Source organism: Rhinichthys klamathensis, unplaced genomic scaffold (assembly GCF_029890125.1).
Source record: "Rhinichthys klamathensis goyatoka isolate OS25496 unplaced genomic scaffold, OSU_Roscu_1.1 h1tg000229l_1, whole genome shotgun sequence".
Classification (NCBI taxonomy): domain Eukaryota; kingdom Metazoa; phylum Chordata; class Actinopteri; order Cypriniformes; family Leuciscidae; genus Rhinichthys; species Rhinichthys klamathensis.
In genome coordinates, this window is record NW_026606753.1 from 605,057 (window position 1) to 620,000 (window position 14,944).

General features: G+C 38.9%; 1 protein-coding gene across 16 annotated transcripts in view; it reads left to right on the top strand.

Moving 5' to 3' along the window:
- The window catches only part of slit2 (slit homolog 2 (Drosophila)), a 72,939-nt gene that overhangs the window by 8,161 nt on the left and 49,834 nt on the right, over positions 1-14,944 (top strand). For all 16 annotated transcript variants that reach the window (XM_056265071.1, XM_056265076.1, XM_056265077.1 and 13 more), the window contains exon 4: positions 1,377-1,448. In XM_056265071.1, the coding sequence (XP_056121046.1) occupies positions 1,377-1,448 (72 nt within the window). The remainder of the gene's footprint in view (positions 1-1,376; positions 1,449-14,944) is intronic.

A 14,944-nucleotide genomic window follows, 5' to 3' on the forward strand; every position in this document is an offset into this window, starting at 1 on the left:
TGTGTCTTTGTGTGTTTCTGCTGCGGGGTCCTCAGGGAAGGCTGTCCTCTGTGCCTGAGTGAAACACGTGGGCATTTCTGGAGTGTGCAGCAGTGTGTGCCTCGTTATTATTTCATCATTCATTAAATATTCAAATGGAATGATGTAACCCCAGAAGCTCAACGATGATGTCATCGGCTGCGATGTTTGAGTGTGCAAGTGTTTGCGAGAGTGTGTCAGAGAAAGTGAGGGCATAAAACAGAGGGAGAGTGAGAGCTTGATGGTTTTGTACTTTGTGGAGGAGTAGTTCACTTTAGAACTTCGGCTTGTTTGATTGATGTGTGGTAAATCTCGCATGCTGACGTAAGAGTACAAAAATTGATTGGGCTTTTGTATTATTTTAACATTCTCCCATTATCAGCAGGCTTCATAATGTCATTTTAGTAGTTCTCAAAACTCGGATGCTTAATAGGCTGCTCTGAACGAGCTGTATTCTGGTTCTAAAACATTATTGATTAATCTCAAGCCTCATTAATCTAATGCACAGACAGCATTGGCGCCACTCTTCATTAATATGCGCAGTGGATATTATATGTGCTGATTGTCATGCATAATGTCTGTTATACATGCACTAGTCGGCAATATTACTCAGTTTATTAATATGCCAGAAAATTTAGAGTAAAAGAGAGTGAGAAATTACTTTTTATCACTGAATTGTAGCTGAATTTTTTTTTATTTCATGATGTGTGTGCATATGTGTTTGTGTGTGTGTGTGTGTGTGTGTGTGTGTGTGTGTGTGTGTGTGTGTGTGTGTGTGTGTGTATTTGCACTGTAAGTTCTTTCGCTTCACTTTGTGTGAGACGTTCTGTTTGTTTTTCCCACATCTGTTTTTCCGGGCTGTTCTTTGTCTGCGTGTGTTTGCTAGATGCCCCCACACAATGACACTGTCTGCCAGACACACACACACACACACACACACACACACAGTCAAGGCTCAAGTTGACGGCTGGCAGGCCCGAATTGAAATATTTTATAACATTAAATGTATAAAGTATTTTTCTTGAGTGCAACACAATCAGTGCATATTTCTGTCAACATTAACTGATGTAGAATATATTCATGATATTTATTGTGTTCATATTTTTCTGATGTTTTCTATAGTATGTCACTGGGGTGCATTATTCCAGTTGTTTCAGAACTTGATAAATCCAGTAGGTTTTGCGAGCTGAAATCCACCCATGTTATAGCAGACTTTCTGCAAACAGTTTAAGGTCTGATGCACATCATATACTTTTTCTGGTGCCTCACAGCCATTGAAGTTTGCTCTCGTGAATGTATAAACTGCACCGCTGTGTGTGTTGTGTATTTCATGTTGCTGCATGTGTCTGTGTTTGCAGGCGTCTCAACAGGAATAATCTTCAGGTTCTTCCGGAGTTGCTGTTTCTGGGCACGACTAAACTCTTCAGACTGTGAGTCCTTTATCGTTTAGACCCTCTCTTTCCTCTCCCTGTTTTTTTTTTTTCTCACCCCCTTTCTTTCTCTTTGTCGCCTCTTTACAGTTTCTCTCTTCGTTCCTCTTAGCCTTTTTTTCAAAATGGGACTTTTGTCTCTTTTCAAAAGTTTATTAATTAATGAAACTGTTACAAATTGATTTACTTATTTTAGGTACATTTTCATGAATTTATTTAGCTGTGTTGTAGTTGGATTTGAGATCTTTCCTGCCAAGATGAGTTTTTAAATACATTTAAATGTTCCTGTTTGGTTCTCTAATGTTCCACTTGATTTGTAGATTTGGGTTTAATTAATTTTTTATTAATACCAAAATATAGTGACATTGAATTTGGAGATTAATAACAGCATAAACATAGCAAAATCTTGGGATCTCTGTTCTTAATCTTTCTCATTACCCTCAGACCGGAGTGTATGTGTGTGTACGTGTGTGTGCTTATAATTGAGTTATGCAGGACATCTAGGGATCAGCAGTGAGGGAGGTTCAGACCATGAACAGACTAAATTGAGTTTAAAGGAGATACACACTTAAACATCTGCTGCTCAGAGAGAGTGAGAGGAAGGATAGCGAGCGCTAACTGCTTTACCAGGAAAAACAACATTCTAACGGAGTTTGCAGGAGGTTGATGGAGGAAATGTCTGTGTGTGTGTGTGTGTTCGCAAGCGCACGTGTGTGTGTGTGTGCTGCTGCACATATCGCTCATGTTTCTGCCAGCATACAGCCACTGTTCATGTTCTAGACCTGGTATGGTTGTGTGTGTGGTCTCCTAAAAATACTCTGGGAACTTCAGTCTCAACTATCATGTGTGTGTGTTTGTGAGACCTAAAGTAAAATGCTGGGCTTAAAATCAAGTCTTAAAGAAATCGATTAATGGATGTACCAAGGAACCCTATACTTGTTTTCTTTGTAAAAGCATCAGATTGCGGGTGTGTGTAGGGGTCAAGTTTTGCCTACATTATTGGGACCAAATGTCCCCTCAGGGATAATAAAACCTGAAATCAACTACATTGGGGGACCAGCCAATGGACAACATCCTAAATAATGTTTTAATGAAAATGTAAAAATGCAGAATGGTTTGTATGAGGGTTAGGGATAGTAAATATCACTAGTTCAATATAAAAAAAAAAACAATAGAAGTCAAATGAAAAGTGTGTGCGCTCACATATGGGGTTTTATGACTCTTAGGGAGGATTTTTCTGTTCTGTCTGTCAATTCAATTTCAACAAGATGGTAGCAGGTGTGTGTGAGAGAGAAAAAGACAATGAGGAAAAAAGAGGAAGCACTGCTATTGGATAATACTTTCTGATAATATTATTTGATTTGATGTCACACACACACACACACACACACACACAGTGTTCACTCCTCATTAGATTATCTCTGCTCGTCTACATCTGTGGCTAACATGTGCAGCTTTTATCTGCCTGCCTCTTTCATCACTCTGTCTATCTCGTTTTGCTTTATTTTGCTCTTTTTCCTGTTCTCTCATCCCTTGTTTCTTTTATGCTGCTTTAATCTTTCTTTCTTTCTTTCTTTCTTTCTTTCTTTCTTTCTTTCTTTCTTTCTTTCTTTCTTTCTTTCTTTCTTTCTTTTTTTCCTTTATTTCTTTCTTTCTTTCTTTGGGTTTCGTTTCTGTGCGTCCTCTCCCTCTGTCCCTCTGATCAGGTTTGACGTTAATGTGTCTGGATGGACTGTGTGTGATTTTTTTTTGTTTTTTTTTGGAGGGGGATGGTCTGGTAGCGGGTGACAGAACCATCTAGAGCTTGTTTTGTTCATCTTGCCGGGTGCCCTAGTGACCCCGGCTTCTGCTGTACGTGTGTGTGCGCGTATATGTTTGTGTGTGTGTCTGTGTGAATATGAGTTATGGTTACACGCATACGGCCGCTGCCACAGTAGCGGCTGAAGTATTTCTGCCTTTTGTCTCCTCAGAGGCCGGGCCTGTTTGAAAACCTTTGAATAACATTGGTTATGTTGGAGAGAACGTTCAGATAACATTTCTCACGGACAGCAGGTCGGTCACAGCTGTGTCTGTTTGGATAGAAAGAAAGTGGGAAAGGAAGAAGAAAGGGACTTGAAGGGGTGAGAAAGAAAGTAAAATGAGAGAGAGAGAGAGAGAGAGAGAGAGAGAGAGAGAGAGAGAGAGAGAGAGAGAGAGAGAGAGAGAGAGAGAGAGAGAGAGAGAGAGAGAGAGAGAGAGAGAGAGAGAGAGGGAGAGATTGGTCAGATTTTTGAGAGTCCATTAAGAACTCTGTAAAAACCCAACAGTAGTTTGAAAATGAGAGTGGTACACCAATAAAAAAAAGATGGCGTGAGGAAAAAAACATAGAAAGAGAGAGTTTAGATTAGATAATATCTTGGAATTAAAGGCAAGACAGGTTAATAGGGTAAAAATAATAACTGACAGATATCACTATACTTCCCTATATACATTAAGACAATTGCTTTGAATTACAAGTTTTCTGAAATTGAAAAAAAAAAAAATTTTTTACCATGTTTTTTGGAATAAAATGTTATATATGAATCAGGCAAATTAAATGTGAACAAACTCCTTTCTAAAAACCTTCAGAGTATAGATATGAATAAAACAGGAAAGTTTGGTGAATGTGCAACTAAAGTGGCAAAAAATTCATTTTGAGAAAACAGCCTTTAAATATACGTAAAAATGTATTGAAATCTACAGACACAACTAAAGTGTTATAAACATAAACACTTAAATGTGTATGTTTGATGTTTTCTTTCCAATATTCTGAAAGAAGCATGTTATGGAAGCAATATAGCCCAAAATCTTAAAATTGACCAGTGCATGAAAAAATAATGGTTGTGCTTGTTGTGTCTTGTCTTAATTGTAATTTTGATGCTGGGGTGGATGGGGGGGTTCAGATCATTACTTGTTTTTTTTGGTTTTTTTTCTGTTCTGAATCAAGCTGGTGCAAGCATATCTGTTGGTGCAAATGCCCGCTCATAGTTGCTACGGTTACTGTTGTCATGTCATGTAGCCATCATCCCTCATCCAGTAACCATTAGTGCTGTTTCACACTGTGCAAACTTTCTAAGTGAGTTTGTTGGTGTTTCTGACCACCGAAGGAATTTCTTCAGTTTGTGACGTCTCTGTGTGGCTTTTATTTAGCCAGTCACTGGTTAAGTCAAATCAAATGCCTTACAATGGTAATTGTCTGTGTTAGTTTTATTTTATTTTATTATTATTATAAGATGTTGACAGATATCGATCAATATTCTTAAATGTGTGGATGTAGAGATGACAAATTTGGCATCACTTTCTACAGCTGAAGTGTATTTTTTTTTAAAGTTCACTCAAAAATGAAAATTCATTTACTCATCCTCATGTAATTCCAAACGTGTCTGACTTTATACCTTCTGCAGAACACAAAAGAAGATATTCTGAGGTACTATCAAAACATCGTTTTCTTTGTTGTAGCATCCTGACCAGCCCGACCAAAGAACATTGACTCAACCAATGGTGTGAGTTTGGAGCGGGACTATCTGTTTGACAGACCAATGACAGATGAGGGGAGTGTTTGAGAAGCCTGTTCGAAAATAAACGTCATATTTGTAATTCTGTTATGTTTTGCAATAATATTTGTAATAGTAGCGCTGAAATTACAGCTTTAACCTCAGATCATGAATTAAAATGATCAGGCCTTCTTGTGTTACAGCGCTTGCAAGCCAAAGCAAAACATTATGAAGTCTCTGGGAACAATGACGTTATGTTATGAGAACAGCTTTGTGAGAAGATTAGAAATTTAAACACAAAGTGAGAGGTTGAATATGTGAATATGCCAGCAGACGTCTTCATATTCCTGTCTGTTAGCTGTGGCTTTGGGTTCACACACGCTTAGCTGATTTTAAATATGGCTTTGACTGTGTGGTTTTCTTGAGAAATGTGCCACGAGTTTTCGGGGTGAAAAATCATAGCGGTTTTCTTGCTTAATCCGCACACCAAACCCTAGACAAGCCAAACTGTTTGCCATCTCAGAGTGTGTGTCTGCGTGTGTGTGTTTACCGAGCTCGGCGTTTCCTAGGTCACAGTGCTGTAGAGAGTTTGGCTTTTGTCTGCGGAGTGGACGCTTAACCCCAGTCCTCTCAGCTCACAAGACACACACATAAAGACACACAACATACACACACACACACACACACACACACACACACACACACACACACACACACACACACACACACACACACACACACACACTCTTGCTAAGCCTTGTCTGTTCACACGAGTTGGTGGGAACAGTTTTGAAATTAAAGACGGATACAATGGAGTGAAGTGTTGCCTGCCTGTCTGTTAAAGTATAGCGTTATTAGGTGCGAGTGTATATGTTTGTGTTTGTGGGGGGAGGTGGAGGGGGAGGGGTTTTTTAATTGCATTCATAATCAGATTTTAATGAAGACAGGAAAAGAGTTTATAGCCTGTTGTCACAGTGACAATGACTCATAATGGAAAAACCTCAAGCTTGTAGACATGTGTGTACATGTATGTCAGAATCTGTGTGGTTTCTTGTGTTGTTGTGTTTATATGCATGCTGTGCATTTCAGGCATTTTCATGCCTTCTCTTATAAGTCATCAGAAGATCAGAAATAATATATTTCACAGAGGACTTCAGTCGTTAAGAACGTGATTTCGGATCACAGCTTTGAGTGGAATAAGTAAATGATCTGTTGAAGCTGCCATTACTATGCTGTCTAAAAATATGCAAATGAGAATATTTAAGCAAGATGCAACTGGTAATGGCTGCTTAAATCTGTTGCAAACTTCTTGCAAGCAGTCAGTATTTTGAGGAATTGTTTGTGAATATTAATGCAGCTAGCTGCAGATATTATAGATGTCTTGGTATAAGCATTGAGGTTATTGTGTTGTTTTAGAATCAAAAGTAAAATATTTTAAATAGGACTCAATTTTTATTGTCCAATTAGTGTGATTAATTAAAAAATATGTCTTTGAATTATCATCAGTTGGCTTCATTTAAACAAATATTAATATATGTAGTGAGTTAATTGACATGTCATGTAATTATAATTGATTGACAGCCTAAATAATATTAACATTTTATGCATTGCAAATAAAGAAAACTAAGCTAACTGATACCAAAATCATGTTTTATTAACATTCGTCTGTTTTTTTAGTCATGCAAATATAACTCAAAACATTTCAGGAAATTCAGTTAGATTATTATTTTTGCCTGCAGGCTGTTTGAATAAGCTCGTTCACGTTCTATGCACACACAATGGTTTGTATTTTTTGGGTCCAGAGGCATTTAGTAATGTAGTACTGTATGTTTTTGTTTATGGCATAATAACATTCAGAATATAATGGTATTCTGGTAATACAAAATTGTTTAAATGCAGCGTTATGAATGTTTGTGGTGACAGATAAAGCTACATGAATAGCTATGAAACTAGAATAATCAGAGTAGTACAGAGTTTGTATGTAGATTGTATGGTTGCTTACAGCTGTTTGTAGTTATTAATTTTGACTTATTTTTTGTTAGAATTTTGCTGTGTGTGTGATTGAGTTTATTTGGTATAGGTGAGAGAAAGAAAGAGGGGTTTTGGCAAACACACACACACACACACACACACACACACACACACACACACACACACACACACACACACACACACACACACACACACACACACACACACACCTGAGCGGTACTCAGGAGAGAGTCTCAGACAAACAGTCTCCAGGCCAGGCACTGAGCCATCCACAATTATAAGAAAAAAAACACCTGTGTGTGTGTGTGTGTGTGTGTGTGTGTGTGTGTGTGTGTGTGTGTGTGTGTGTGTGAGAGAGAGACACAAGACTGTCTTTTATCAGTTGACCACATAGTTATGGCCTTTGACCATTAAACTCTTAGTGTTCAGAACCACTTGATAAGTGATTTTGTCTGAACAGCTCAATACGTGTTTTTGATGAGTTTTCAGTATTTGTGGATTCTTTAAAAACAGTTTTCAGACAGAAATATGAGATTTTGAACTCATTAAACTTTTTTGAAAGCCACATTAGCTGCGTTTCCATTACCCTTCAAATTGCTCAAATTGAAATTGCGAATTGAAAATTTAAAATACGCCGAATAGAAAAACCCATCAATTTCGTAAAAACTCCCATATATCGCAAAAATGTTTTTATATGCTTGCATGAGGTGGTTTTTCATGGAATTCGAAAAAGGAATATTTCGCAAAACTGCAATGGAAACAGTTTTTGCACATTTACAGGTCACCTGGCCTACGTCAAAGTCGATCATTCTTTAAAGATGACGCGGTATGTTTGGACAAAAGACGAGACAGAGTTCTTTATTAAACTCATAAAAAACAAAAGAATTACTGGAATACTGGATTCTAAACAACAAAGAAATGCCACAATTTATATCAAGACCTTGAAGCAGATAGGATGGAGAAACACCTTATACATGGCCACTCCCAGTATAAGGGGCTTAACTTGCCATTAATGCGGATAACGCGCCTACGTCTCCTTCAAATAAAAATATTGGCTGGGATATACTTAAACCAACTAACATCCGTTGCCATGATTTTTGGAATGACTTATTGCGAGAGGAAAAAAATATGTTTTAGTCGCATAACATCGGTTAATGGAAACGGCATCATTTCGCAATAGTTTTTTATCGACATGTAGAAAATATCGCAAAAGTTTTGCGCAAATCTGTAATGGAAACGCAGCTATTGATGTGCAAAAATGTGTTTCGCTTCATGAGCAGGGTGTGATATATAGGCTCATCTCTAACTTTCTGACAAAAAAAGTGCTCTAGATTTGGGAATCACACCACACAGCAGCATCATCAATCTCTATTGCTTATTTGACCTGTCAAACTGCACCACGCGGGGCTTATATTCCTGTCCAAACACACACACGTGAGCACGACACGCACACACACAGCTGGGTTTTAAAGATGTCCCTTTCAGATTGAGCAAGCCACTTTTTTAAATTGTCTTATGTAGTCGAGTGTGTGGTTGTGTGTTTGTCCCTGAGATTGTTTACGTGTGAGCGAGTGTCTTAGTGACGGGTAACAAGAAGTGGGCAATTTCTCGTTAGCATGTAACTGAAACTCCAGCCGTATCCTAGCAACCACACTGGCCACTCCATGTTCTTTAGTTTCACCTTCACAACACCACGGCAACTAGAACACAATATCACCACGGCTCCTGAGCACCACACCACTGGAAGCACTTGAATTAAATAATTAAGGCACTTGATTAGTGTTATATCAGCTAATCTGTTACATTTAGGGTGTCAGGTATCGACTTCCTTTACTAGCAAATCAGTGTAAGGAATCAGCGTTACATTTCCAATGTGGAAAGTGTTCCAAAGGAGAATTATCACTGAAAACTGGAAATATGTAAAGCTATTTCCGTACACTTTGTTATTTAGAGTATGAATGGTGTCTTTTGAGTACAACAACAACAAAAAAACATTGTGATTGTATACAGTGTACAAATTTTTCAATAACTTTTAGAGGGGTTGACTTTTCGGGAAGTGGTGATGTTTTTTGTTTTTTTGGTCCATCCCATAATAATCGTAACAGAAAGTACTTGAGCAACCTACTGTTGGCGCAATGTGAAAATATGTACTTTGACTAAAGTATACTTCAGTTTTGACGTGAGTGCTTAGCATATGCAAGCTGAACTCATAACCTTTCAAAGTATACTCCAGTATTTTATAGCATGCACGAACACAGACATATGCACACTAGTAAGTTTAATTCGTGTTCTGTGTCTTCGCTATTTCTCTCCAGATATTATGACTGAAAAAATGACTTGTTTAAAGATGCATGTTTCTCATAATCCCCTCATTGTCAGATGTGGTGTTCTGTCCCCTCCGTTTCTTTTACGACTGAAACAATGGCCTGGGCCAGCCTTGTGGACATACCAATTAGTGCAAAAAATATTAAGACACGTGCTAGTTGAGTGTTCAGAGTACGTGGTACGCAGTGTACGCAGGGCGAAAGTATAAACAAGGCTTAAGTGGAAGAGAGGGGGTATGCTGAAGGATGTTAAATGCTTCAGAGGGTACGCCACACAAGTTTGCAAGTTTGGGTATGTTTAAAAACCCAAGTATACATTGGTCTTAACTTGTAATCTAACTTTTGTGGTTACTGCAATGTATTGAAGATCCTGTTGAAACAAATACAGATTTAAGGCCCACCATCCTTTTGTTTTGACCTCCCTTGTCAACCGTTAATTAGAAGCTTCAAACCCTCTACAATTCAGACTCAGATATTGTTAATATGATTGTTGTGAGTTAATTTGGGGTTTATTATGCAGCTGCATGGGGTGTGAACTCTGGAAGGTGGACTCCATCTTGGCTCCACTTGCTCAGTCGCACAGCCGTCTATTCTGAGTGAAAGCGTGGGAGTGTAATTGCTCTGAAGTGGACTCCATTTTGGCTCTGGTCACACAGTGGCACAGTAGGCCATTCTGAGGGAATAGAACTGAGTGCAGCAGCGCTGGAGTGGAATTGTCAGCATTCTTCAGCACTGCTGTCATCTTTAACCTCCTAACAGAGCCTCTTCACTTTGAGTTCTCACACTCACAGTCACACAAACACAAACAAGTGAGCATACACAAAGAAGGATTGACACACACCAGACACAAGGGGTGTAAAAAGCAAACATTGCTTGAAAATTACACATGGAGACTGTGTATGTATGAGATTGACAGGGTGAGGGTGACACAAAAGTAAAAGTGTATGTGTGTGCACGTGTATGCGTATATGTAATTCAGTAATAACAGGCTTCAGCCACAGCTCTGTCATTATTTAATTACCGCTTCCTTCCATCTCCGTGGCAACGTAATGTTTCCCTGATTGGTGTACGGTTGCCGAGTCACTTCCTCACTCCCTGACCTTAGAAGAGTGAGGTGAGGTAGTGGCTGCATCTCCAAACCTAGCAGGCTGCCTACCTAGACAGCATTTTTGGACATCGTAGATACCTACAAATGTTGTCTAGGAAGGTTGCGCTGAGTATTGAGTCACAGACGGAGAAAGAGGAGACATTGGGATGACTGAATCACAGACTTCCTATGGTCAACCAAGACTGGATGCAAACACACACTCACGCCCTCTGTGGTGTTTAGTTTGTCAGGTTTTCAAGTTTGTCAAACATAGCAGTGAGTAGTTTCGGTGGTGTGTGAGAATTTGTGTGTGGGTGTTTGTGGAAGTGTGTGTGTGTGCACTGTACAGTATGTGTTTTGCTGGTTTGGCCTTTTTCTTGACCAGAGTCTATTTTTCTTTGCTCAGAGAAAATGTTGTTTAAATAGACCAAACCTTTTTCTCAGTATGTTCTTGTAAATATGTCTCATTTAGCTTCTTAATCTGTGTTATATAAAGCCATATGAAAACACACAAGCCTGATAATCATATGTAAGATAATAAATGATCAAATACAACATAAATTAACATTCAGATACTGTGTTGCTTTTCTTGTACTGTTACTTATGAGGATGTTACATTGTGTAGTGCCACCTTTATGTCCTACTGGGAAATTCCTACTTACAGTTTCATATTTCTTTCTATCTCTTTTTCTTTTACTTCCTGACAAGGATAGGACACTTTTGGTAGAACCAAATGAAATGATCAAATGTGTAATTGATTTTGCCCTTTCAAGTGGAGTCGAAAACATAGAGTTCTGAGCACATAAAGTCGTATTTACAAGTGAGAAACTCGAAATCCTATATGCGCAAGTTGACTAGTTATGATATTGGAAGGGCCATGTCGATTCGAAACATGGTGGAAACACTGATCTAAAATAAAGATAATATATCTATATCAGTGAGCGAAAAGTGGAGTTCTTTTGTTTTATTTAGGCTATCCATGTTATGTTTCCGACTTGAATGCGTAACGTGTAATAACGAAACAACCGACTCTGGTATCTGTCACAGAGAATGATGAGAAATGTAGTTTAAGCCTTTTCATAACCCGGCTAAATGAGTAGTATTGTCTTGCAAGCTTCACATCTGACCTTTATCTACAGAAAAATGTATACAAATTCAATTTTACAGCCAACATTCACAATGACAACTGAATTTCAGTTGGCTTCTGCTGCAATTCTTTAATTGATTTAGAAATATTATATTATCCATGTTATCCATTTCGTAAATACTACAACATGAGTTGAAGGCATGATACAATGAGGTGAATGAAAAAGGGGGGTCAGAAAGGGCTCATAGGACTCTTTCATTAGAGAGTGTGTCATGTTTATGGGTCAGACTTGCCCAGTTTGAATAGATCATGCCTAAGTGGCATTGTGTGAGAAACCTAGAATGGTGCTGAGCTGTTTGTCCTTCTACAGCACCCATAATCACCACCCATTCTGATACACAAAGATCTAAGTTCTCACAGAGTTTTATTCGCAGAGGAATGTCTGCCACCCTGTGTGTGTGTGTGTGTGTGTGTGTGTGTGTGTATATATATATGTATATATATATGTGTGTGTGTGTGTGTGTGTGTGTGTGTGTGTGTGTGTGTGTGTGTGTGTCTTGGATGCTGCACAAATCAGGATCTGTTTGAAAGGGTTGAGTCTTTGAATGAAGCTTAGTGTTGTTCTCTGCTTACACAGTTGATCCTGTTCAGTGTATGCCCTCTAATCGGCTTTTCCTAATGTGAATTCTCTAACAATCACCCTCACTCTCTTTCTCCTTTCTCCCTCTGTGTCTTAACCTTCTCTTTTAACCACTAACAACCATCACATCTTGTCTTTTACTTTGGTTAATCGCTCCGTTGTTTTAGCCAATTAACTGCTGACATGAGGGCAGCAGGGTGTGGAAGTTGTCTCTCTCTTTCTCTCTCTGTGTCTGTATACTGTTTTACTAGGTAGTCTCTAGTCACAAACACAAGACCTCCATATGTTCCTTTAAAGGGATTTTCCTTTATACTTGGAGGTTATGTTAGTGTGTGTTAAGTTGTAAATTCCTGCGTTTAGCCAGTGTGTGTAAAGTGTCCAGAGGTTAAGTGAGCAAAGGTGAGATGTCCTTAGGGTCACTGGTGAAAGTTGTATGGTGGCTTAACACTGAGCACCTGGGCTTAGCCCTGACTGATAAGGACCACACCTTGTGTGTATGTGCATGTGTGTCTCATTAAAATGTTATTAAAGGATATAAATAAATGAATAGTACTTTTGTAGTACTATATATATATATATATATATATAAACAAAAAGTGAAACATAAGCAAAAACTTACTGAGAGCACATAACAAAGCTGTTGCAGACAAATCACAAAGCTTTAACAATTGTAAGCTCATTTGGTTTCTCGGTGGAGCTTATCATCTCATCACATTCTCATAAACTGCTTCACGAAAAAGGCTAACTTTTTACGTTTCTTGGAACACTCGAGCGGCTCATTCTTGAATTTTTTCTTATAGCTTTTAAATCAAAGGCAAAATGAGTCGTTTACTAAGTCGTGTCTCACAGCCCCCTGCTCAGGGCCCTGCACAAGTACAGTGAGGCATTATATCATCATAAAACAGCATCATAATGGCCACCTAAAGAGAGAGCGAGGAGGAGGAGAGAGGTTGTTTTGAAAGAGGGGATATTACCAAATATTTCCTCAAGACCACCCATAGCCTGAAAAGCTTATCCTCTTCTTAGTCTCTGGGCTCTAAACCTGCCCATTTATGATCAGGCACGGTGGGAGGCAGACATGTACAGTGACACTTGATTATGAGTCTGTCAGCTCTGTTGCTGGCTTCCTGGGTGTGTGTGTGTGTGTGTGTGTGTGTGTGTGTGTGTGTGTGTGTGTGTGTGTGTGTGTGTGTGTGTCTATAACAGTAGCTTAAGGGATGATGTAAGCGGGCTTCCTAATTGCAGGGTGATACAAGGGTTGTGTCAGATCTCGCTGCCTCAGGAGCGCTAGATTTGTGTGTGTGCGTCCTCAGGTAACAGAATGATATAAAGACTCTTTGGTATGTCTTTCTGGGGGTGTTTGCTTGGATACCAGATAAATGTTGGCTTTTTTTTCTCACTTCACCATCCTTTCACTCCTTAAATAACTGCTACAGAGCTGCCCCTACACCTGATGAAAATGAGACGCCTGAATTAACAAGTCAAAAGAGAACCAGAGGAGATTTATATTGACCTTTTTTTCCTTTGGGCTCTGAGGATACGGGATTATAATTAGTTTTTGGAAAATTTGACTTTTGACGAAATTCGACAAGCTCCCGGCTGAATTAAAGGCTTACCTTTAGGGAAAAGTGATATATCTGGAAATCACTCACTTTCAGTCTTATAAATTTGTATAATTCATTCGACAGTGTGTGGTCTTCCTTGGTTCTAACACATAGGTTAGTGTTAAAAAAGGCATATCTGTTGGCATATTAAATTATTAAAAACAAAATGACAGTGTAATGAGTAGTTTTTTATTGATCTCTTATTGAAATATGAAACCTGTAAAGATTGTATGTTCTTGCATGTAGTTTGCTATAATTTCCCCCTGAAGTTGTCCCCAAAATGGCTGTCTGGTAAATATTTCTTTAGAGACATTCAGTTGGAATTAAATAAATAAATACATTTAATTAGCTTTATATAAAACATCAGTCTATGGTATGTCCTCATTTAGAGTCCTCAGTATGTGTGTGTGTGTGTGTGTGTGTGTGTGTGTGTGAGTGAGAGAGAGATTGCAGGAATGTGCATTTAAAAAGGGGGTGGGAGGAGAGAAGAGGAGAATGACACCACTCTACCTGTTGAAACAAAGCACAAATTTAATAAGGCTCTTCTGACTTTTGTCTTGTGTGTGGGTGTGTGTTTATGTATGTTGTGTGTGTGTGTGTGTGTGTGTGGAGGGGGTTAACAGAAAAAGTTCAAAAGTTCACTTATAAAAGGGTTACTGCATGTTTTTATGATTCATTGCATTGTTATGCCTCTGCGGTGTTTACACCACACACACACACACACACACACACACACACACACACACACACACACACACACACACACACACACACACACACACACACAACACACACACACACACACACACACACACACACACACACACACACACACACACACACACACACACACACACACACACACACACACACACACATCCCCACATAAAAAAACACAATTTAAAATGACCCAAACAGCTTCAAATGACTGTGAAGAGTAAATGATGTTTCATTGGTATAATATTATACAAAAATGATGTCTGATGTTCATTTTATGTTATCTTTTTTCCATTCTCTTCATGGAGGTTGAGGGGGTGAGGGGCAGGGAAAGGGGCGATGAGTTTGACGGGGCGACAGCGATAAACGAGTGTGACTGCAGTGAGAGTGACGTGCTAAGCAGAGGGGTGGAGACGCTTGTCTTTTCAGAATGAAGGGAATCACCATGGCAGCAATTAAAAGCCTGAGGCTCCCCACGCTGGGTCAGTGTGCACAGGGAGATGAAAGTGTGTTTGTGCATGCATGTATGTGTG